Source organism: Rhincodon typus, chromosome 16 (assembly GCF_021869965.1).
Source record: "Rhincodon typus isolate 14 chromosome 16, sRhiTyp1.1, whole genome shotgun sequence".
Lineage (NCBI taxonomy): Eukaryota > Metazoa > Chordata > Chondrichthyes > Orectolobiformes > Rhincodontidae > Rhincodon > Rhincodon typus.
This window is the reverse complement of record NC_063347.1, coordinates 54,290,893-54,314,921: the sequence shown is the minus strand read 5'-3', so window position 1 is coordinate 54,314,921 and position 24,029 is coordinate 54,290,893. Positions and strand designations below refer to the sequence as shown.

The following is a 24,029-nucleotide window of genomic DNA, read 5'->3' as shown; positions in this document are numbered from 1 at the left end:
ATCTGAGGGATAGAATTATTTCCATTTAGAGAAGTAAGGATTAATCAGGGATAGTCAGCATGGCTTTGGTGGGGGAGATCATGGCTAGTGGGTTACATGGATTTTGCAAAGGCTTTTAACAAGATCCCGCATAAGAGACTGGTCAAGAAGGTAAGAGTGCACGGGCTTCATGGCAATTGGGCAAATTGGACCCAAAATTAGCATTGTGGCAGGAAGCAGAGGGTGATGGTTGAAGGCTGCTCGTTGTGAATGGAAGTCCGCTTCCAGTTCAGCGCTGCAGAATTTGGTGCTGTGTCCCTTCTGTTTGTAGTCTACAGCATCTAGACAGGGCTGTAGGAGTTATCATCCATCAGTAAATTTGCAGAACTTGTGTGTCAGTTTCACTTTGTAGTAAGTAGGTTATGGGTTTAAGTCCCTTTCAGCAAAATCCAGACTGACACTTCAGTGTCACAATGAGCAAATGATGGCTTTTGAGTGAGACTCACTGCAGTAGTCGGAGATTTCTGGTGAATGCAAAAGATCCCAAGACATTATTCAAACAAATATCGGCAGTTCTATCAATTACTGAGTCAACATTTACCCTACTGAGATATAAACAAAGCAGCTGCTGATCATATATTTCACATAGTTAGTTTAAATATTACTTAATTATCCAGGGAGGTTAAGCATACATCCTGTGCCTGATCTGCAGAAACTATCTTAAATCTAACACAGGCACTGTTTTAGATCCCAACTAACAAGTTCAAACCTAAGCTTTTAAGAGAGGCTCAGATGTTTAAACAAAAATTTAATGTATTAAAAAGACACAAGAAACAATTCAAAAGAATAAGTGGTGTTATTCAAATAATTATGTAGTGAAAAGTTAACTTTCACATTTAAAATTTTGTTTGGACATGAGGAATTTCAGTTACTGATAAAAGATTTGTTTTATTTGAGTGATTCATCAACAAACCATGGGGGCAAAATGTTAATTAGTTTTCTTCATTAAGATATGTTGACATACAAGTTTGCATGAATGTTTACTTTGAAGTATTCCATCATAAACATTCAAATGTCCATATAAAGTATTATAGACAGTAACATTAGTGGACAAGAAGTGTACATTATACACAAGGTTTTTAATGATCTGCATAAAATATTGTGGGACAGCCAAATAAACTAAAGTACTCCAGTATCCATCTTCCATCTACAGGAACTCTATTCACGTATCTCAGAAATTGCATTATCAAACATGCTTTTACAATATTCAAAGCAAGAGACTACGTGGTAAGAAGGGATATGAAATTAATATCTAATCCCCTTTGTGGCACATTCTTCACTCTTGATGCTTTAGTGCACGTGGAGTGTCAGTGTGCACTTCCCAACAAGCTGAAAAAGTTCATTGGCAGTGCTTCCCAGATTAGTTCAGCATGTATTAAATCATATGATAGTGACCAAAAATGACATACATAGCAGATCATAATATATGCCAACATTTTCTTTAAAATCAAACATGCAACTGATATATTAGCCAATAGGTTTGCTCAAGCTGGTCAATGTGCAAGTCCAATCCAGAAGGTTGGAAAGCCTGTATGTCAGGCACTTGCTGCTCACACCTCAGTTGGGCAAGAGTTTTGTCAGTTCTTAGCCAGCATTCTGAATAAAGCATAACACAGAAGCACGAGACATCAATTCTGGGTCTGGGGTGGGGGCAAGATAAGACAGCAAGGCTAAGTGGTGAATGTATACAACAGCCCACCGTTCAAGTTGATGAGGAAATAATAGGTTAATTCTTAACAATTACTGGGCTAACCCCATGCTCACCAGCTTACAGAGAACATCAAATCTACCCGAAAGTGATCCAGATAGAAATATTTAATTTTGAGAATCCTTAGAACATTCCATTATTGTTGCCACAATTCATCTTTGCATTTTTAACAAAAAAAGTTCTTCTCAAAAATCTTATCCTCATGGGAGATTTTCAGCTAAGAACACTAGCTGGTCCATATGCTTTGGCTTCACGTTGCTTCGATACTCAGTAAGTGCATAACTACTATTGCTAAATGCTCTCTCTGATGCTACATTCATTGCAGAAATGCAGAGATACTTTTTGGCTAACTTTGCCAATAAAGGCAGACAATTCTGAGTAGCTTTCCACCACTGAAGAGGACAGCTCTCCAGAGAGAGTTTAGGCTCCTTGAAATAAAAATCCAGTTCTCGGTCAAGCTGTTCTTGCAGCGACACAGAAGTCGTCACCATTTTGTCTGCACCTCCATCTCCACTCTGCTTTCCAAACACCTTGGCAAGTCCTCCACCATATTTGGCCTTCTTTGGCTGACTCGGCCCTGGGCTCTCTCGATCATACCAGCTGCAAGAGCTCAACGGAGAAACAGTTGAGCCATCAAAGCCGATTTGAAACAATGATGACTCTTCAGATATTTTTCCAGCAAGCACTTCTCCTTTAATTTGCTGCAGGACATTTTCCAGATTGTCTACGCAAGTGGGACCGAAACGGGGATCAATGAATGTAACTTTCTCCAGAAAATGAACCAATTCTGGGTCTCCATATCGCATTTCAAGGTCTCGCTTGATTCGCATTTTCATGAGAAAACTAAGAGTCAACTCCTCTTGTTCCTCTCTCACGAGATCATTGCAAATGTGCTTTATAAGAGGATTGATTGCTGAAATGGAAATGAATTTTTCAGAAGACAGCGCTTCAGTCATTTCACGAAAAGGACGCAAAACACTTATAATTGACTCGAGAACATCAATGTCCTGCCATGTTGGAACAAGACGACATATTTTATGGTCATGAGCTAACACAGCTCTGACAGCATCCTGCTGCTCAAGAAATCTTTCCAACATATTCAAAGTGGTCCCCCAGTGGTTGCTGACATCCGCTTTCAGTGAATTCCTTGGAAGGCCTTTCTGACTCTGAGCTATAGAAAAATCCCGCTTCCTCCTCCAACTGCGTGAAAATTGAGAAAATATTTGACGGGACAACTGTATGATTCGTTCAATGCGGGAATCCTCAAGACCCTTTTGGAGAGAACACTGTAGGTTCTGGCTGAAGCAAGTTATTCTCTTCCAGCCCAGCAACTCACAGGCATGTTTAATAGCAGGTCCATTGTCAGTAGTGATGGCTACAAGGTTGGTTGGGTCTAGCCCCCACTCCTCCAACACATCTTCAACGGCACACTTTAAACTCTGTCCAGTGTGTTCATCTGGTAAATACTGAGTCTGCAGACAATGGTTTTTGAGGATCCAATCATTGTCTACATATTGAACCCCACATGTCATGTACATTTCATTGTTTCTACTTGTCCAAGTTTCAACAGTTGCAGCAAAACAATCCCCGCTCTTTAACTCTTTCTCAACAACTTTGCGAACATCTGCATAAAGCGAGGGAATAGCTACTCTTGAAAAGTAGTTCTTGCTTGGTAGCTCATACCTCGGGTTGAACTTGCTCAAGAGGTGCTGAAAGCCAGGTTTAGAAATGGTACTCAGGGGCATCCTATCCTTGGTGACGTAGTAAGTCACAGCCTTGGTCAGCTCCCTGTGCTCCCTGGGCTTTGGATCAAATTTATCCTTTCGCTGAAAAATCTCCCGCATGGTGGCCGCCTGTTCCCTCCCTGGCTCCCCAGATGAAGGTGTAGTGGTTGGTGGTGCCTGGTTAGGTTTTCCCTTCACTTCTATATAAATATGAGGGTGCTGCGATTTCAGATGGGCATAAAGATTACTTGTGTTTGAAGCCTTTGCTGGAATGACACGGAAACAGATTTTGCAGACTGGAGTTTCAATGTTTTCTGGTCTACCATCACTCCCAGGTTGGAAGCCAAAGTATCTCCACACTTCTGATGTGGTGTTGCTTTTCTCCACAAGTTGAGGCCTTTCAATTTTCACAAATGATGATCCACAATGTACAATGTCACTGTCCCCTTCCATTACTCTGAATGTGCTTCAAAAGAGGACAACTAAAGCAGCACAAGGTCTTCTTTCTGGACTGGTTCACATGGGAAGATCAAATGGATGCCATCACTCAGGTAGGGAATCCAGTTACAGCGGAGATTGGGCAAGACAGCCCTGCTGCCTAGAAACAAAATTTAAGGTGACATATTACGAATTTTTTTAAAAACTAGTTTGCATATTTTGGCAATTCTCTGAATAACATTGGTTCCACCAAAAAATTCTTCTTAACCAAAATGTAAAACATGCTTTTATTTCTTCCCACAAAGATCATTATCATTTGTTCCCATTAGCTCATAGAGAGGCTATTAGAGAAGGTAAAGGAAAGAAGTAACCCATCAGAGACGCAGTAACCAGGAGTAAAAACAACAGAGGGCAACTCATAGACCAAGATCCAAGTAAAGACAAAGAGGCACGCATCTGCGAAGATGGATAATGGAGCCACAGTGCAGTTGACAGGAAGGGAAGAAAAATGAAAGGCTCTTTAGTGCAGAAAAGCAATTTGTAAAGAACTCCAAACTTGCCAAACAGTGCATATACCCACCAAAACAGGGGAAAGGCCAACAAACCATACTCCTTTACCAAGCATCACCATAAAATGCCGAAATCCTCTCCCAATTATAACAAAATATTTCATTGGAGACAGGGTTAAAGTCCATTATAACAGGGAAGTAAAAAATTTAAAAACTCAAGTTGCAGATTAGAATCTCCCACTGAATGTTCTCTTTTAAACAATATTCTACCATAAAAGCCTCCTTATTCAGCTCAGTAACGCTTAATTAAAGTTAGGTTTCCAATTTGATGTTGACATTCTGTTCTTTGCAACAAATTTAGAAAGAGTGACTCAAGTGAAGTAACCTACTACCAGACCCATTCTCTGCAACCCATAAACACAAAACTTTTACTCATCTGCAACTTAATGTGTTGCCTCTTGGTAACCCAAAGCAACGGCTGAACACCTACAAATAAATGGATGTGGAATCCAAAATCCTGTGGTCAAAATTCTGTGATCAGATAAACATCTTTAAAATGTCCAAGTGGTTGACTGACAGACAAACAACAGAATACCAACACTCCAAATTCAAACTTCAAAATTTCAATGGTCAATTATAAGGCAGCATCCAAAATTCTATTTATCCATAAACGTCACAATATGTAGGTTTAGAACTTTGAGTTAATGTTGTCATTACTTCAAAGTTTTGAGAATGCCTCTGGATATAGTCAGGATTGGAATCTCCTGTCCCACCCACAAACTGAAGCAAGCAGATGGTATCACACTCATCATACTTTGACCATCAAAATATTACAACAAACAACGTGCCTTCATTTTGCTGACAGGCATCCAATCATATGCTGGTAACTTTATACCCTGGTGCCACTCTTGTTCTACTGTTCAGCCAGAGTGCTGTGAAGTTTCCCCGTGATATGTTCCCAAATACTCTACTTGAAGGTTACTTGAGGACTGTAATACTCCACGGTACCACAATAAAAACTCAGAATGAACTACCTCAGGCTACAGTTACAAGCCAACTAATTTGTCCATTTCCCTGTAAACACTTTTAAAAACAATGATCAGAAGTGCTGCTGCCTCTCTGAGGTCCATGTAATGAGTCAGCAGAATAGTAGCTCAAGAACACAAAACACTTACAAATGATTACTGACCATCAGCTGAGACAGAACACCCCTCAGCCCCTGGATTCACACAGTATGTATCTCTAATCCAACAGCTTCGTTCATTGTCCCAGGAAGATTACCAACTCTGGTTGGAAATATTTGTGTATATTTCATCCAATGGCTCCCTCCCTCTAACTGCTCTACTTTGGGCTACTCAATGCATCCACCTTCAGAGCTACCCAAGTGTACAAATGCTACACTCTTTAGTGGTCAAAAGAAATTTAAATCCAAATCATCTTCTGATGACCTCCCTCATGAGTTGTGCACAGCAGTGTGCAGGAAGTTAATTTCTAGACAATCCAGGGCAATGTTCAAGAGCTAACAAGTCGATGTTGAGACAACGGTGGGATATCTGTTTGACAACGGGTGCTCCATTTCACAGAACAACAAAAAAAAAATGAATAAGTTCTACATTTAGATCTGTAGCACAGGAATTACTTAACCTAAACGTTTTTTTAAAATGACATCATACCAATAAGTGGTATATAATAATGACCTGGGGCAGTCAAACTCTGCAGGCACCTAATAAGCTAAAGCTGTAGAGGAAACCATTATGCAAATACAAATTATAACTGATGGCTGCAAAGATGAACTGATATTGTTCCAGCAACAAAAACATGAACTATGTTTTAAAAGCTAGGACCCTGAACAGATGCTCAATTCTATTTCTATTCTACATTCAACATTTTAGCCCAAGGATGAGGCAAATACACAAAGAACAACATAGGAAGATCACTAAACCCTTCTCAATACATCTAACCAAAAATAAAAATCCTAACATCTCCTCCACCACTGTGGTTTCCCATTGTTTGTTAGATGATACAGCGACTTTTGCCTCCATTACTATGCCTGGGAGTTGTTCTGTACATTGATCACCATGAAGAACTCACTGGTAGCAGTCCTAAAATTACCTTGCACTAGTTTGAACCTGCATTTATCATAAATCAATTTGAAATAATAGGCCACAGTTTGCTGCAGAATGGCATCTAGTAGAGTCTATTAGTTAGAGACGGGCTTACATTTTCAAGTTTTAAAAATTTTAAACTGTCAATTTGCTGTGTGAGCTCACAGTGCAGCAAAATAAAAGCAGCTAATTTCGATTGGTAAACAACTGTTCTTAAGCCATCAGGTGGAGAAATTGTGGAATAAACCATGCAAGGACCGAGAAGGATGTGTAAATTGGAGTGACTGAATTCAGTATCAAGTCAGATTTAGAAGAGTGATTAAAAGGGGATGAAGGAAAAGACAGAAGAAAAAAGCAAGAGAGACGAGGTTTAGAAAAAAACTCGTAATTTTTGCATTTTAAAGCCTTCAACAACTAAAACCTAAATGAGATGAAACTTTAAAACTTAAATTTCAGTCCTGAGGTTATTTAGAAGTAATTGACAATCATCATGCAATTACAAGGTTACTCATACTGAATTGGATCAGAGTTAACTTTCTGACGAGATTTTCATGTTTACAACACAGATACAGCAACTGGTCACCACACAATGCTGATGGACCTGAGCTTGAGATGCCCTCTTAGACATAGATGTTTACAGCGCAGAGGGGTACCATTTGACCCATCACGTACATGCAAGCCAAAGATCTGCTCACATCGATACAATTTCTCAGCTTTTGGCCCACAGTCTTGGAAGCTATAGCAACACAACTGCATACTAAAATACTGTTTAAACGGTGAGCCAGAAACTCTCAAGCAGTTAGTTCCAAACTCCCAAAATCCTCAAGTGTAAACAAATTCTCCCCTCTCCTCTTAGCCTCTACCTCCTGCCTTAAATCAAGGCCCCACAGTTACTGACATCTCTACTAATCTCTCCTAACATCCACCCTTTGTCCCTCAGTCTTGTACACCATCAGGTCACCTTATAGCTCAGATCCTCCAGCCCAGGCAGCATCCTTCACCTTTATGGGGAGCAATCACATTCTTCCTAAAACTGGGTGATTCAAGTAGTCATCTAATCAGCATTTTAAAACAGCATAACCCCCTCAATCTTGCATTCTATACGTTGGCTAATAAGGGCAAGTATCCCAAATACGTTTTTAGCTACCATATATCTACCTTCAGGGATCTGTGCATATGCACACAAAAGTCCCTCTGATCTTCAGTATTGGTTACCCAATCAAACAATTCAATCAAATTCATCAAACACAACCCTACCATAACAAATCCATGATGAGTGTTTCATGGCTCCAAATGAAGATATGTTCCATCGCTCAGAGTTCTTTCTAATAATGTCCCTACTGCAAAGTTTAGACTGACTGGCCTGTAAATTTCCTGGTCTGCCCTTCCTCCCTCTTTGTTATTATATTTGATAATGTTAGCAGTCCTCCAGGCCTCTGACACCTCACATGTGGCCAGGGAGGGTTTGGAAATTACTGCTTGGGCTGCTATCTCATCCCTTACCTCCCTCAACAGACTGGACAGATCTCATTTGGGCCTACAGAATTATCCATTTTTAAGGCTGCTAAGCCCACTAGCGACTCCTGTCTCAATTCATTTTAATATTTCACAGTTCTCCAGCCTGCATGGGCTGTCCTTCTGCATTGTAAAGATCAACACAAGTATTCACTGAGGAACGTGGTCACATCTTCCAGGCCCACACACAGATGACCTTCACGTTCCCCAATGGATCCAACTCTTTCACTAGCTTTTCTCCTGCTCTTTAGAAATATTTTTAAAAAACCCTGAAGTTTTCCTTTATTTTACCTGCCAGTGTTTGCTCATGCATTCCCATTTTTTTGTAGTTTCCTTTTCAAGTTGCCCCTGCATATTTTACATTCCTCTAGGTACTCTGCTACATTAAGCCCTTGGTCATTTGCTTCTTTTTCCTTCCTCGTCCTAATCTTTATATCTCTCATCATCCAGGGTTTTCCAGTCTTGCTCGCACCCTTAGTCTGTATGGGAATATTTCCTACTGCTCAACAGTTTAACTGCAAGAAGCTGCTCCCAGTCCACTTGGGCCAAATTGTATCTTATCTTAGTAAAAATAGCCTTTCTCCATAAAATATAGGAGCAGAATCAGGCCATTCTGTCCATAAAGTCTTCTCTGCCATTTAGTCATGGTTGATATGTTTCTCAATGCCCAATGTCTCCTGCCTTCTCCCCGTAACCCTTGATCCCCTTACTAATCAAAGAACCTATCTATCTATCTCTGTCTTAAATATTCTCAGCGACTTGGCCTCCACAGCCCTCTGTAGAAATGAGTTTCACTGATTCACCACCCTCTGACTGAAGACATTCCTCCTCATCTCAGTTCTAAAGAGTCATTCCTTCACCTGAGGCTGTGCCCTCAGGTCCTAGTCTCTCCTAGTAGTGGAAACATCTTCTCAACATCCACTCTATTCAAACCTCTCAGTATTATGTAAGGCTGAAATCGGATTCCCCTCATCCTTCTAAACTTCACGGAGTACAGATCCAGAGTCCTCAATTGCTCCTCTTCATTCCCAGGATCATTCTTTTGAACCTCCTCCGGACCCCCTCCAAAGCCAGCACAACCTTGCTTAGATAGAGCACCCAGAACTACTCAGAATATTCCAAATACGGTCTGATCAGAACTTTATACACAGTTTTAGCCATACATCCCTGCTCTTGAATTCTAGGTCTTTTGGAATGAATGCTAATGTTGCATTTGCTTTCTTAACTGTCAACTGAATCTGCACATTAAGAGAATCCAGAATTAGGACTCCCAAGTCCCTTTGTGGGGTACCCTGATACCTTGGCATCTGAGTAGTCTTCTGGTCATGTCTGATATGTCCATGATGTACAGGAGGGTGACTAGTGTGTCTAGCAGTGTTGTGTATTCTTGTCAAGGTCTGTCACAGAGGTAACGGCAGATTGTGCTTTTTGGGTATCCATTTCTTTTAAAAATTCCGTATTAGTTCTCAGACCCCTAGGTTTCAGGGTAGCCCACAAACCAACAACCACCCTGCGACAGCTACTGACGAACATAAAGGATTCCATAACAAGCCAATGCAAACAGAACTGGAAATGATGCCAACCACCCCAGCAAACTGAGGCATATAAATAACAAGTGGGACAGAACACCAATGCTTCACCAGAGGCACACTGATGATGTTACCTAGCAGGGTGACAAAACGTCTGCAATCAAACACACTGACTCGGCAAGCAAGTCGAAAACCTCATCCGCAACCTGAGCTACAAATCATCGCAAAAGCCTTTATCTTTCCTCACTGCTAATAATTGATTCCTTGATAAATATTGTGGCCCTCCACCTCTCCTACGTCCCTCTCTACCTCACATGGACACCATGTACCAGGAACGCTCAAGCTGCCAATTCTGCCGGCCTTTCACCAAGTCTTTATCTTAGCTATGAGGCAATACTCCCATTTGCTTACCTGTGCCCGTAGCTCATACATCTTATTCTTCAAGATGCTAACAGGAGGTACATCGTGGGTTTCTGCATTTAACCTCTCACTGCGTTTCTGGTATGAAGGAGTTTTGCCAATTATGTAAAGATTACAGCAGGCACCAGTACTTTCACCATTAGTTTGATAATTAACCAGGCTACCGTCTGGTTTACTATTAGACTTCCTAGATGTTTCTGTAAGAGCACTTCTCAGATGCTTTCTTTCCAGATAGAAGGCTCCATTATTTCAATCTTTTCTCGCAACCTAACAGCCCCGTCAGCAGGGATGAGGCTGGTGACACCCCGCTAAACTGCCTAATGTCTCATGGTGACTAATATTCAATGTATGGCTTGCTACAGCACTATGCAGCTTAATCATGATGTCCTTTGATGGATGTTCAATTTTTTTGGCTACATAGCTCAACAGTCAACCGACTTTGTGATTCAGCTATCTCAACATCATTCACAAGATACAGGACAAAAAAAGGCTACATTGGAAACATATGCACTTACTAACTTCCAACTGTTTGTTATCCCTATAATCCGCTGCTAATTAAAGACAGGAGTAGACTAGTCTGCATGAAAACAAAAAAAAAAATCATTTTTGTAGATGAAGCCTGGCTGTATAGGCCTCAGAAGGTAAGCAGCAACGCAGAGCACCTGCCTTCAGTTATTGATACTCTTACATTTAGCAGCAAACAATTTCTCATGTATTGCAAGGTTAAAACTAAAAGCAGTGATAATAATCACGTTATGAAGCACTCCAGCAGCAGACAGAGGAGGCCTGTACTGAGGAGCTACACAAACAGCAGCCTGTGGCAAGAACTAGTCTGCTGTACATAATGGAATCATGAGAGCTGCAACTAGAACTGTACAATCACTCATTCAATTGTAAACTGTAGAACTTATGAAAATAACAAATGTCACTATACAAAACACAAGTTTAAGAGCTCCTTCTGCTCACAGATGAAAATGTCTCCAATCCACACGCATTATTTTTAAACTAACATGCAAGGCTCTACTCATTACTTGTTGCATTACAACAGATAAATGTGAAATAAAATGTTAATGTGTTTCGGTTAAAACATGTAGTTTGGTACCAGAGAGTGTGAGTATGTATGTCTGTGCGCGTGGAATTGGCCCCTTACCTCCCTCCCAGGCTGCAGATATCTGAAACAAGACACAGCCTGTGGCAGACATCACATATTTTCAGACTTAACACTACCAGCCTACAGCATGATGTCACCAGGGTAGCAACTCTGTTGCTATGGACTGCCTGGAAAGACCCTAGCAACCAGTTAGCAACCATTGGCATATCATTTTGCAATCTCTGCTCGTAAAATTCCAAGAGATCTATCTACTTACACCTCTATATCCCTATCTTTACAAAGGCACCCTGTTGTATTTTTGTCTACTAGTATCTACTGACAAAAGTCTTTCACTTCTTTCAACAAATGATGATTTACTTTGGCAGTCTTTTGTTTATTTCAAACTGGGAGTCAACTTTAACGTATAAAGCAAGCTTAACAGGGCAGATTTGAAAGGAAGGGGACAGGAAGCAGTTAACGTTATTCACTACCAGCAGTGCCACGAAGTAAAGTTGATTGGTCAACGAATTTGGAGGAAATGGGATTTGCGGATCAGAAGTTTAGTCTCATGGAGATGTGGTTAAAGGAACACAAGGAAAGCAAATGGTTTTACTGTTAGTGTGAGGAGCTCATGACTTCTTTGTCAATGTTTTGTTGTAAGTGTTGGTGGAGAAGGGGAGCATGGTGAGAGTATAAAAAGATAGTTTTACATTAGAAAACAGGAGGTATCTTTGCAGTCTGGCGGGTTTGGCATAGAGGATGACGATATCATGCTTGATGTGGTACACAGTCAGATTTGGCAATGAATGGCTTTGCAGGGTATATCAGTGAATTCCCCCACTATCAACAACCAGAAACTCAATTGGATACACAATATAAATACAGTGGCTACAATAGCAGGTCAAAGGCTAGGAATACTGCAGCAAATAACTCACCTCCTGACTCCCCAAAGCCTGTCCACCAACTGCAAGGCACAAGCCAGGAGTGTGATGGAATACTCCCCATGTGCCTGGATGGGTGCAGCTCGAACAACATTTAAGATGATCAACATCATCCAGGACAAAGCAGCCCACTTGACTGGCACCACATCTAAAAAACAACCACTCTCTACCACCAATGCTAATTAGCAGCGACGTCCATGTCCCACATATTAAATTTTAAAAAATGGCTAATGAGACAGTGGCTCAGTGGTTAGAACAGCTGCCTCACAGCACCAGGGGCCCGGGTTCAATTCCAGTCTCAAGCGACTGTCTGTGTGGAGTTTGTACATTCTCCCTGTGTCTGCGTGGGTTTCCTTTGGGGGCTCCAATGTCCTCCCACAGTCCAAAGATGTGCAGGCTAGGTGGATTGGCCACGCTAAATTGTCCATATAGTGTTCAGGGATGTGTAAATTAGGTGTGTTATAAGGCAATGGATCTGGGTGGGATACTCTGAGGGTTGGTGTGGGCTTATTGGGCCAAAGGGCAGGTTTCAACGCTGTAGGGATTCTAAGGAAGATGCTGCAATGGGGGAGGTTTCAGATTCCTGAAGTTGGGACCAATTCAGGGAATGGACGATGCAGGACCAGTATAAACTCGTCAGGTTACTCTTGGGCAGAACCAGGGTGGGGCCTGCATTTGTTAGAGTGGTTGGGGAGACTTTAAACTAAAATAGCAGGGGACTGGAAATTTATGCAAGGAATCAGAGGACGGAGAAATCAAGGGCAAGAACTAAAGATAGAAGGAGTAATAAGAAAAGTGATTTGCAGAAAAATCAAGGGCCAGGATAAAACAGGGTCACAGTAAAAAATAATGGGAATGGAACAAATAAATGCCGAAAAGACAAGCCTTTAGATGAATTAATTGTAAATGAAAACAGGTATGAGAGTCGAGCTTATGGAGGGTGGGCTGCAGGTTGACCACAGATGGAGACTGAATATCCAGAGGTATTCAGTATTTAGGAAGGACAGACAAATTGGAAGAGGCTGTGGAGATGCATTAATTGGATATACCTACTTCTGTACAAACGTGACCATTATCCATTGTTTTACTATGGCCCTTAGTGACTCCCCATCCTCAGTCAAAATAATGCGAGTTCTTGCCTCATTTTTAAAATCCGTACATATTTAGGAGTCACCCTTGCTTCCCATAATCTCCTCGAACCCTGCAGCCTGGCTTCTACCTCCTACTCTAACTCATGCCAATTACTAGTTTGTCAAACCGCTGTTTCTTTCTAATAAGATATTCACCTTGCATCCTTGTACTGTGAATTCAACAGTCCTCTCTGAGCTTCTCTCATCGCTTGTGCCTTTTAAACACTGTTTCCCTCAAAAATCTATTTGAAGATGATCTTTTTGAAGTGCCTTGGGAACTTTTACAACATGAAAGACACTCTGCAATTACAGGTGGTGTTAAACTAGGGCTTTTTATTGTTTCATGTTTTAAATTTAGATGGATTAAACTCATTTCATTAGGGCCGTTATATCTGCCAAGCTAATGTGGTAGTAGATCGGAGATTGAAAACTTGTCACTTTTACAATTTGACAAATAAGGACAATACCGAGCGCAGGAAAACTAGCATGAGAAATTAGGTAGAGAGTTTGAGAGAAATGACGGTAAGGTAGCAGTAAGGGACATCAGTAGACTTGTGAAAGCTGACATTGTGCTCTTGGATTATGTCGCCAGAGTGGCTTGCTGATATTGCAAAGGATAAATCCCTGAGGAGTCTCCAGCAGTAATAATGTGGAAGTGGGAAAAGAAGTTTCCGCAGATGATTCCCTTGCTAGGGCAGAAAGAAATGTATTCACATGCAGGCGGTTACTCCCAGCAGGACAAGAGAGAGACCCTGAAGGTGGTTAGTGTAATCAACTGTGTCAAAGTGTGCAAAGATGTCGAAAAGGAGTAGCAGAGCTGTTTTACCACTATCATGTCACAGAGGAGATCACAGACTTGGTAGGACTGGAGTGTGGAGAGAATAGACTGGGAGGGCTGGTGAGAGGGAAAGGAAGATGACGACAGCAAAAGGTGAAATTAATTGCATTGCTAAATTAGTAAAAAGGGAAAAGGAGAGAATGGTTGACTATAAAGGGGGAATTACACTCGATTGGAAAGGAAACTCAACAAAATGACAGTAGATGGAAAGGGAAATAGGTGGCACTGAAGATAAATGGAAGAAGGTGGAGAGAAAAAACTCAGAGCAGTGCTCTAGTGTATAAAGAGAAGACAGATGCCAGCATGAACACAAAGCAGGAATTCTAAAAAGGACAAGGAGTACCGTAACTGGGTTGAATGGGAACAAGAGCGCCAGTATGAACTAGATGGGTTAATGATGGGAGTGTCCCTGTTGAATGGATTTAGATGCAGTTCCAGTATCTCTGACCCATGCATCTAGGGAAGGAGTGCCTCTCTAAGCTAAACTGTAGCAATAGTAGAGAGAGTTGGCTATTGGAGGAAGGCTGGTCAGTTGAATTGTTGGAAATTAGTGTTCCTTCTGTTTAAGGTGAAAAACCTATTCAGTTTAAATGCATTTAAAATGGATCAGAAAGCATCATATATCATCTAAAAGTTATAAATATTCTCAAGAGACAAATTCCCTGACTGACTTTGCAATGATAAACTTTGGTTATGTATAGATCTCCTGTTTTTGTCTCTGGTTTCTAATGATTGGTTGGCACGGTGGCTCAGTGGTTAGCACGGCTGCCTCACAGCGCCAGGAACCCAGGTTCAATCCCATCCTTGGGCAACTGTCTGCGTGGAGTTTGCACACATTCTCCCCGTGTCTGCGTGGGTTTCCTCCAGGTGCTCCAGTTTCCTCCCACAGTCCAAAAATGTGCAGGCTAGGTGGATTGACCATAGAAAATTGCCCATAGTGTTGAGGGATGTGTAGATTAGGTGGGTTATAGGGGGATAGGTCTGGGTGGGATGCTCGGAGAGTCGGTGTGGACTTGTTGGGCCGAAGGGCCTGTTTCCACACTGGGGATTCTACAATTCTATGAAATGCAATGCTTATTTTTTGCCTTCTATAACAGATTTCCCCATCAGCCTCTCATGTCGATATGCTCCCAGCCTTCAGCAGATGGACTGTTGCTTGGATTATGTATCTTGTACACATCTTTGTACAGTCAGTCTAAGTAATTACTTGATTTCATGTGTCAGGGTCATTCTGGTTGGTTTTGTTTTGAAGCTGCTGATTGGCTTCTGCTAGTTTTGAAGGTTGGCGTATATAATGAGTGAGCTATTAGTCATTTATCCAAATGCTGCCAGGCACATGAAACGCAAGGGTCGGAATGAGAAGTTCATTTAATTGTGCTTTCCCTTCTCAACTGCACTTTTTTTTGTAGAAGCAAAGCATGACATGACAAAAGTGCGAATGGAGAGTTCATTGAAGTTTCTATTTCAGTCACAGCTCACCAATTGTCTTTCAAAGCTGACGATAATTGGCTTTTTAAACTAGGCAGTGGACAGAGCAGAAAGTGCACTGTAGGACTACAACTGAAGCTCCGGTAATTAGATCTCATGGGACTCAATACGAGACTATGCTGCAGGACCTAACAGTTCAGCAGCCTCTATATTACCATCTTTCCTCACTGCTGTGGTGTGGCTGATCACCTCCCAAGGACCTGTCAACACTTCTTTTCTGTTTCTTTATTGGATTTCTTGTGTACACTGTTCCAAGTGCCACGTGCCAGCCAATGTTCTACCCTTTCAAATATTCACTGCAATGCTTGCTTGTCAGTAATGATTGGTGCTCGTGCACAGATATCATAAAATAGCTTCCTTTGAGACACCCAGCAATGAGACTTGCTAACATCTTCTCAGCTCCAATTCTTATGAATCCTAGACCACCAAAATCACAGTATCATAAAACTGGCAAAAATCAGTGTGAAATAAAATGTCTCAGTTCAGCACTGCAAAACAATGTGAGCTGTGGTATGGGAGCTGATGATTTGTGGTGATTATTTAGCATTCAACTCATAAAACATTGAATTTATTTTAAAGGCTTTGATGGGAGTTTTTGAAACATTATGCCTTAAAGAGAATTAGCTTTTTTTTTTAAAAAGTCTGTCACAATACATAAGTGATTATTCTATCTTAAGGTAATAAAATAGTTGTTTGCCTTCAACTGAAGTCCAAGGCAAGACTCCAGGCAAATGCAAATGACTTTTGGTAGCTTTAATTAATCAGTATCTGATTTGCAGGTTTCTAGAAACACCACAGTTATTTATTTACCTCTGGTCAGGCCTGGTTACATGCTTTTCAAACGTTTTCTGTCAACTTGCCCAAGCTAAAAAGGGAAAATTGGCAGGAAACCTTCAAGGAGAAAAAATTCCTCTGACAAGTTCAGTAATGGTTGGAAACTTAAAAGAACTATTCGATTTTTAAAATAATTGTAAACCAGTGCAGGAGTTATGATCATGTGTCGAGCTAGCCAAACATACCACTTAGAAGATACATATTGTTGCTGCTATTAATTTATGTTGTTATTACTTAATACATTTGATTCGTCAAAGAATAGCTAGTAAATTTGTGATCTTCCAAAGAGGAGGAAGATCTCCTGGTGAACCAGCAACTGAAAGTTTTTTTATTCACTCATGGGATGTGGGCATCACTGGCTGATCCAATATTTATTGCCCATTCCTAGTTGCCCTTGAGAAGGCAGTGGTGAGCTGCCACCTTGAACTGCTGCAGTCCATTTGCTACAGATAGAGCTCAATGCATTCAGGGAATGGGTTTGACTCAACGACACGGAAAGGATGACAATATATTTCCAAGCCAGGATGGTGAATGGGCTTGGAGGAGAGCTTGCAGATGGTGGTGCCCTCTTGGTCTTCCAGATGGACGTGGTTATGGGTTTCGGAAGGTACTGTCAAAAAAGAGCCTCAATGAATGTCCACAGTGCATCTTATAAATAGTACACACTGCCGCTACTGAGCATCAATGATGGAGACAATGGATGTGGTATTAATTAAAACGGTCAGCTTTATCTTGGATGGTGTCAAGTTCTTGTTTGTTGTTGGTGCTGCACTCATCCAGGCAAGTGGGAAGTATTCCATCACACTTCTGACTTCTGCCTTGTAGAGGGCGGACAGGCTTTGGGAATTAGAAGTTGAGTTACTTGCTGCAGGATTCCGAACCTCTGACCCACATTTGTAGGCACAGCATTTATATGGTTAGCCTAGCTCAGTTTCTAGTCACTGGTAATCTCCAGGATGTTGTTAGTGGGGGATTCACTGATGGTAATGTCACTGAATGTCAAAGGTAGTGGCTAAATTCTCTCTTGTTGGAGGTGGTCATTGCCTGGCACTTGTGTGGCATGAATATTACTTGCCACTTGTCAGCCCAAGTCTGTATATTGTCCAGGCCTTGCCGTATTCGGGCATGGACTGTTTCTGTATTGGAGGAGTTGCGAATGGTGCAGAACAATGTGCATTCATCAGTGAACATCCCTATTTTTGACCTTTTGTTGGGGGTCACTGATAAAGCAGCTGTAGAGACTAGGCCAAAGATGTTCTCCCAAGGAACTCCCAAAGATGGCCTGAAGCTGAGATGACCGATTTCTAGCTATCACAATCATTTTCCTTTGTCTCAGGCTAGACTCCAACCAGCAAAGAGCTTTCCCCTCATTCTCACTGACTCCAGTGTTGCTAGGGCTCCTTGATGCCTCTCTCACCCCATCTGTGGAATTCAGCTCTTTGGAACATGTTGGAATTAAGCCTGTAATGAGGTCAGGAGTGGAGTGGCCATGGCAGAACTCAAACTGGGCATCACTGAGCAGGCTATTGCTGAGCAGGTGCTGCTTCATAGCACTGTCAATGACACCTTCCATCACTTTACTGATGATCAAGAGTAGACTAGTGGGGCAGTTAATGGCTGGGTTGGATTTGTCCTGTCCACACAAAACAGGACATGTATGGGCAACTTAGCCACATTGTTTGGTGGATGCCAGTGCTGTAGCTGTACTAGAACAGCCTGCTAAGGATGTGAATAGTGCTGCAGCACAAACCTCCAATACCACTGCCAGAATGTGGTCGAGGCCCCGTAGATCCTTCAGCTATCACTTGATATCCTGTGCAGTCAACTAAATTGACCCAGGACTGACATTTGTAACAGTTGGGATCTCAGGAGGAAGCCAAAATGGATCACCCATGCAGCACTCATGACTGAAGACGGTTGCAAGTATTTCAGCCTTGTCTTGCACGGAGATGCTGGGCTCCCCGATCACTTAGGGCATGAATACTTGTGCAGCCTCTTCCTCTAATTGCTTGTCCAGTTGTCATTACCATTCATGATTGGAAGTGGCAGGACTGTAGAGCTTTAATACAATATGTTGGTATGGGTTGCTCATCCTCACCTATCACACACTACTTCAGCTACTTGACATGTAGAAGTGGTCATGTTGTATCTTCATTACATTGACACCTCATTGATGCCTCTGGTATGCCTTCTGCACTCTTCATTGAACCATAGTTTGATGGCAATGGTAAAGCAGGGAATTTACTGGGCATGAGATTGCAGACTGTGTTTGGACAGAATTTTGCAACTGATGGCAGACAGTGCCTCATGGCTTCCTCATCACCCATCACAGGCCAATCTAGAAGTTTTCTGGTTAAATAATTGGCCAGTTCAGTTAGTCAGTGGTGGTGCTATCAGCCTTTCCTAGTGATAGATATGGAAGTACATAACTGAAGTACATTCTGTGCTGTTGTCACCCACTGTGCTACTTACAATTAGTGCTCAAGGTGGAGTACTGATTTTTCAGCTGAAGGTGAGAGCAGAATAGGTAAAATCAGCAGCTGGTTTCTTTACTCATGTTCGATCTTATTCCAAGAGACCTTATGAGGCCTACAGTCAATGTTGAGGACTTTCATCCCTGCTTGTTTCTCCTGCCAATCAGACAAGACATACTCAGGGGTGGTGATGGTATCTGTAAGGTATGACTATATTAGGATATATTAAACATAGAATAAGGGAATAAAAACATAAAAAGAATAGAAAAGATTGTAAAGTTCCAATGGTCAATTGCAAAGTCCCCCAGAAAGTACTCCTATCTCGCTGTTACAGCATTTGAAAATACATATTAAACTCCAACTGCAATTTGACAGCATAGTTAATCTCCACAGGAAATCCACTCCAAAAAATTAGCATAGTATGTAAAATAATTATTTCTAAATTCTGTGCTTACCATCCCTTTGTCAAACTCAAGTACTTTTCCAATTCAAATATTACTTAACAAAATATGTCTTGTCAAAGCTTTATAGCACAGGAATATTTGCAAAGTTAAGGGGAACAACATTTGACACCATGTGACGAGAGGAGGCTGACTAGTGGTCTCTGGTTGATATTATCGTGGAGAATGAAGAATGTTCCAGTCAGAGGATTACTGACAGTTAACTGCCTAGGTGCATCAAGAATTACATTGTCATTTGGCATTGCAGTGTGGCACACACGAGTGCTTGAAATCACATTCATTAGTACACAGGGCACGGTTTACAGGCAGAACTAACTCATATCCACATTGCGACTGTTTCAACTTGGCAAAATAGGTGACAATTGTTCTCAAGTTAGTAACTTTGCAGATGACAAAATTGGTGGTAAAATGGACAGTGAAGAAGAATTATCTAAGATTACAAAGAGACCCTGATCAATTGGGTCAATGGGGTGAGGAGTGGCAGATGGAATTTAATTCGGATGAATACAATGCATTTTGGTAAAACACACAAGGGGAAGACTTTTACAATTAATGGTAGGGCCCTGGATATTGTAATGGAACAGAGACACCTCGGGGTTCAGGTACATGATTCTTTGAAATTTGCATCACATGTAGACAGAAGGTGTTCAGCATACTTGCCTTCATTGCTCAGACCTTTGAGTATAGGATTTGGGACATCACGTTGAGGTTGTACAGGATGTTGGTGAGTCCTCTTCTGAAGAACTGTGTACAGTTCTGGTCACCCTGCTACAGGAAGATTAATATTAAAGTTGGAGAGGGTTCAGAAAAGATTTACCAGGATGTTGCCAGGAATTGAGGGTTTGAGTTATAAGGATAGGCTGGGATTTTTTTCCACTGGATAACAGGTGGTTGAGGGGTGACCTTATTGAGGTATATAAAATCACAAGGGGCATAAGGTGAATAGTAAGGATCTTTTCCCTAGGGTGGGGAAGTACAAAACTAGGGAGTATATTTTTAACGTGAGAGGAGAAAGATTTAAAAAGAACATGAGGGGCAACTCTTTATACACAGAGAGAGTGGATAGTGTGTGGAATGAACTGCCAGAGGAAGTGGTAGATGCAGTCACGGTTACAATGTTTAAAAAAGACATTTGGATAAGTACATGAAAAGGAAAGATTTGGAGGGATATGGGTTAAATGCAGGCAAGTGGGACTAGTTCAGTTTGGGAACATGGTCAGCATGGACTGGTTGAACCAAAGAGTCTGTTTCCATGCTGTATGACTCTATGACTCTATGACCAGAGTCAACCTGGTTTAAATTTACTCAAAGTCTGGCAGTGAACTATCAGTTATCAAAAAGTGGTGCATTTTCCATTGAAACACGTCTCCAAACCAGAATCCATTTACCAAACAATCAGCAGTCTCTTCTCAGACAACAAAAAAAGATGTTGTTCCCCTCATATACGTGATCTTGCAAATGCCGAGTGCAAATGAAAACCTTCAACAAAGAATATCCTTTTTCATCAATATTCAAATAGAATTGTTTTAGGATATTCATTGTTTTTGAGACTATATCTATTAAACCATCAAAAATTATCAAATCAATGTCCTTTAATGGATCAGAGTCATTTAGCTACCAGTAATCAGCTCCCATGAAATCCCCCCCATGAGTACCATACAACTTCAGATCTTTCTGAGCAGTCGGTTATATTATTCTTCCCACCAGGGAATTCACTGCACAATTGAACTCACTGACCCTACACTAAAGATAATAAAATTTCAATTTAAATACCACAGCTCTCCGCTTTCTATGGTAAATTGCAATCAGCCAAATGCAACAGTGCATTGCAAAAGGGTTGCCTCCAGAATTATAGCAAGCAAAAAATGAGCTTGTTTAAATGAAGGGCAGGTTATTGTTCATGGAGAACTAAGTTGCATCATGTCAAGTATCAGAAAACAAAGGTCATTGTAACAGATGACACAAGATGGTGTAGTCAGCTGTGGGTTCCAGGTTTTGATTTCCCACGCAAGTCTTTGATCTGCTTTTAGTGAAGGTGCTCAGCAAAGAGCTCTTTCAAGTCTCTTACTTATATAGAAGGAGTTTAGCAAATGTGTTAAACAGAACGTCACTTTCTCAACAAAGGTGCAAGGACAACCAGATCTTGAGCGGTGTATCATGGATAACAAACAAAAGGCTTAAATCATAGAATTAAATATATCTTCAATTGTGAAAGCTTTTCATGTGTTTTTAATCTAGATATTTAAACCATAGTTATAATTACTATTTGTAGGGGCAGGGATAATATTGTCATTTAGTGTGGATAAAACCTTGACAAGGGTAAGGATGTTCCTAATGACATTTCACTGTCAACTGTGCCTAAAGTGGGGTCTACTCTGTAACACTATACAGTGCTTTCAGCTGGCTACTAAGCACAACCAGCACAGAATTATATTAATATTCATAACATTAATATGATCAATATTCAACATAGGATTAAGTTCAATCTCGTTCATTGTCATTCTGTTGACACAAGTTTATTCAAGCTCGCAATCCATTCAGAAGCCTACCAGAAAAAAAACATTACAAACCAACCTGGCAACTCAAATATGAAATCCTGAAAATAAAGATTCCAGAAACTGTTCACTCAATCATTTTTAAAATTCTTTTAAAAAGTTAGATTTATAAACCTTTTAAAATCGTTATTTGATGGGATTTTAATCTCAGATTAACAGAAAAGGGCGGCACAGTGGCTCAGTGGTTCACATTGCTGCCTCACAGCACCAGGGATCCAGGATCGATTCCAGCCTCGGGTGACCGTGTGTGGAGTTTGCACATTCTCCCCGTGTCTGCGTGGGTTTTCTCCGGGTGCTCCGGTTTCCTCCCACAGTCCAAAGACATGCAGGTTAGGGGGATTGGCCATGGGAAATGCAAGGTTACAGGGATGGGGTGAGTCTGGGTGGAATGCTCTCCAGAGAGTCGGTGTGAAATTGATGGGCCAAGTGGCCTGATCCCACACTGTCAGGATTCTCTAATTCTAATACACTGGCAAATGTGGCTTTAATTTTGCTGTTTTGTTCTTTCTGAACCAATCTCCTAATGGAAGAATGGGATCCTCTGTGCAAGTGCTCCTTAAACGAAAACTTTCACAAACTAATACACTAATCATAATGCAAACACTTAAAATGTGGCACAAGAATGTAAAGTAGCACCTTATTATGCACACACTGACAATAGGCAAACATTGCCCCCTTCAGCAAGCTTCCACACAAGCACCCAACACTTCTTTCAGCTGATTGATTATGTTACGTGTGACTCTTGACATTGAGACAGCAGGTATCTCAATTGAAATCTCATTGCGTATGTTTTATGCATTGCCACTGTATTAAATTTATACAGGTCAAAGAACTGTAAAAATTCAAGCCCCTAAATAGTGATGTTATTTATCAACAGTTAAACCAAACATGTAGAAAAATCAAAAATACATATAATTATTATATAAAATTTATGATTTGCTGTAAGAAGAGATTAAAAAAAATTACCCAACTGGTTTCTGTGCGGAGGCTGCAGTTAATATTGTAGTGCAGTAATTACAAGTTCTCTGATAGCTAAGGTGTGCTCCAAAGAGCAGTGTAGTCATCTGCCAGTTGGTTGTTCTTCATTGACGCCTCTGCCTCAAGTTCAAGATACTGAATTTATTTAATGCCCCACACCACATATGGGGTTACTACTCAAGATCCTTACAGATGAATACCTGGTTTATCAAATAACTCAGGGTAATTATCTTGTTTTAACATTACTTACCTGCCCACAGGACTCTCGACAAGGTTGTTTTTTTAAAAAGATGATCAGTTTATTTGACTGCACTTATCCATATTATTTCATCTTAGCCCGCTTTTTTGGCTTTACGTTCTGGTTCTTGGAGGTCACCACCCCTACTTTCCATATAACTGCTTTGCCTGAATAGAGGGTAACAAGGATCAGTCAAGGGGCAAAGGCAAAATCTTTAGCTTCCCAAAATGCCCTTGCACAGAGCTCTGATACTGAATGCAGAAAAAGTTATTATTACAATAAGAAGGTGGAAATTGCTTTCTTGCAGAGACTATGATTACTCAAGATGACATCTAGCAATTTGGTGTTGACAAATTCCTAACCCTGGTGTGTCAGGGAAAGCTGCTTTACAATAAAACAGAAGTCAGGCAACAGCTGACTGAAAAGAAAGCACCACTGGCCACTTTAGTCAATCATTTTACATAAAGATATCCACCATAACGGGTTAGCCTGCAAGTCTCCTTTACATATTTTTGAAATAGTATTTTAAAAAAAAAAAAAAAAAAAAAAAACTTATACCCATTCTATTAAGCATCTTACATCAAATTCAACTTGAGTATTTGGAAATCAGCAGTTTCATCCAGCCCAACATCAAATCGATGGAAATAGCACATGCTCAGTCCACCTTCAAAGCGATGGAAGTAGCATGTGCAATGCTGATATCTAATTCAGAACGCCAGAGAAAATAATTTTTACACTTACCGGGTCCTACTCCCACCAGAGGGGACACAAGTCAGTCAGTGACTTCCGTAACAGCCAGATGATCCAACTTCTATGGACAGCAACAGAGCCCACTTAGATTCAATAGCCGTTTGCAGTAGTGTTACAGGTGAAGTTTCTCTTCAGTAGGTGGGCTTTGGAGTTGGACAGGCTTTTTTGAAAAGTGGCAAAAAAATTCCTTCATCCATGTCAGAAATTCTACGCAGTACTGTAGAATGTGGGAAAGCCTGTATTACCATATTGGTAATAACACATT

General features: G+C 41.0%; 2 protein-coding genes across 7 annotated transcripts in view; both read right to left on the bottom strand.

The window, feature by feature from the left end:
• Nucleotides 1-24,029, bottom strand: part of LOC109917765 (testis-expressed protein 264 homolog) — a 245,692-nt gene that overhangs the window by 146,541 nt on the left and 75,122 nt on the right. The gene's annotated exons all lie outside the window — the stretch shown is intronic.
• Nucleotides 1,100-24,029, bottom strand: part of LOC109917766 (E3 SUMO-protein ligase ZBED1-like) — a 59,081-nt gene continuing 36,151 nt past the window's right edge. For 3 of the 6 annotated variants that reach the window (XM_048606406.1, XM_048606405.1, XM_048606404.1), the window contains one exon: nucleotides 1,100-4,069. In XM_048606406.1, coding sequence (XP_048462363.1) covers nucleotides 1,948-3,924 — 1,977 coding nt within the window. In that variant the 5' untranslated portion in view covers nucleotides 3,925-4,069 and the 3' untranslated portion in view covers nucleotides 1,100-1,947. Of the gene's footprint in view, nucleotides 4,070-18,780; nucleotides 18,939-23,026; nucleotides 23,182-23,755; nucleotides 23,982-24,029 lie in introns of all 6 variants that reach the window. The other 3 variants (XM_048606402.1, XM_048606403.1, XM_048606401.1) reach the window with 3 other exon arrangements.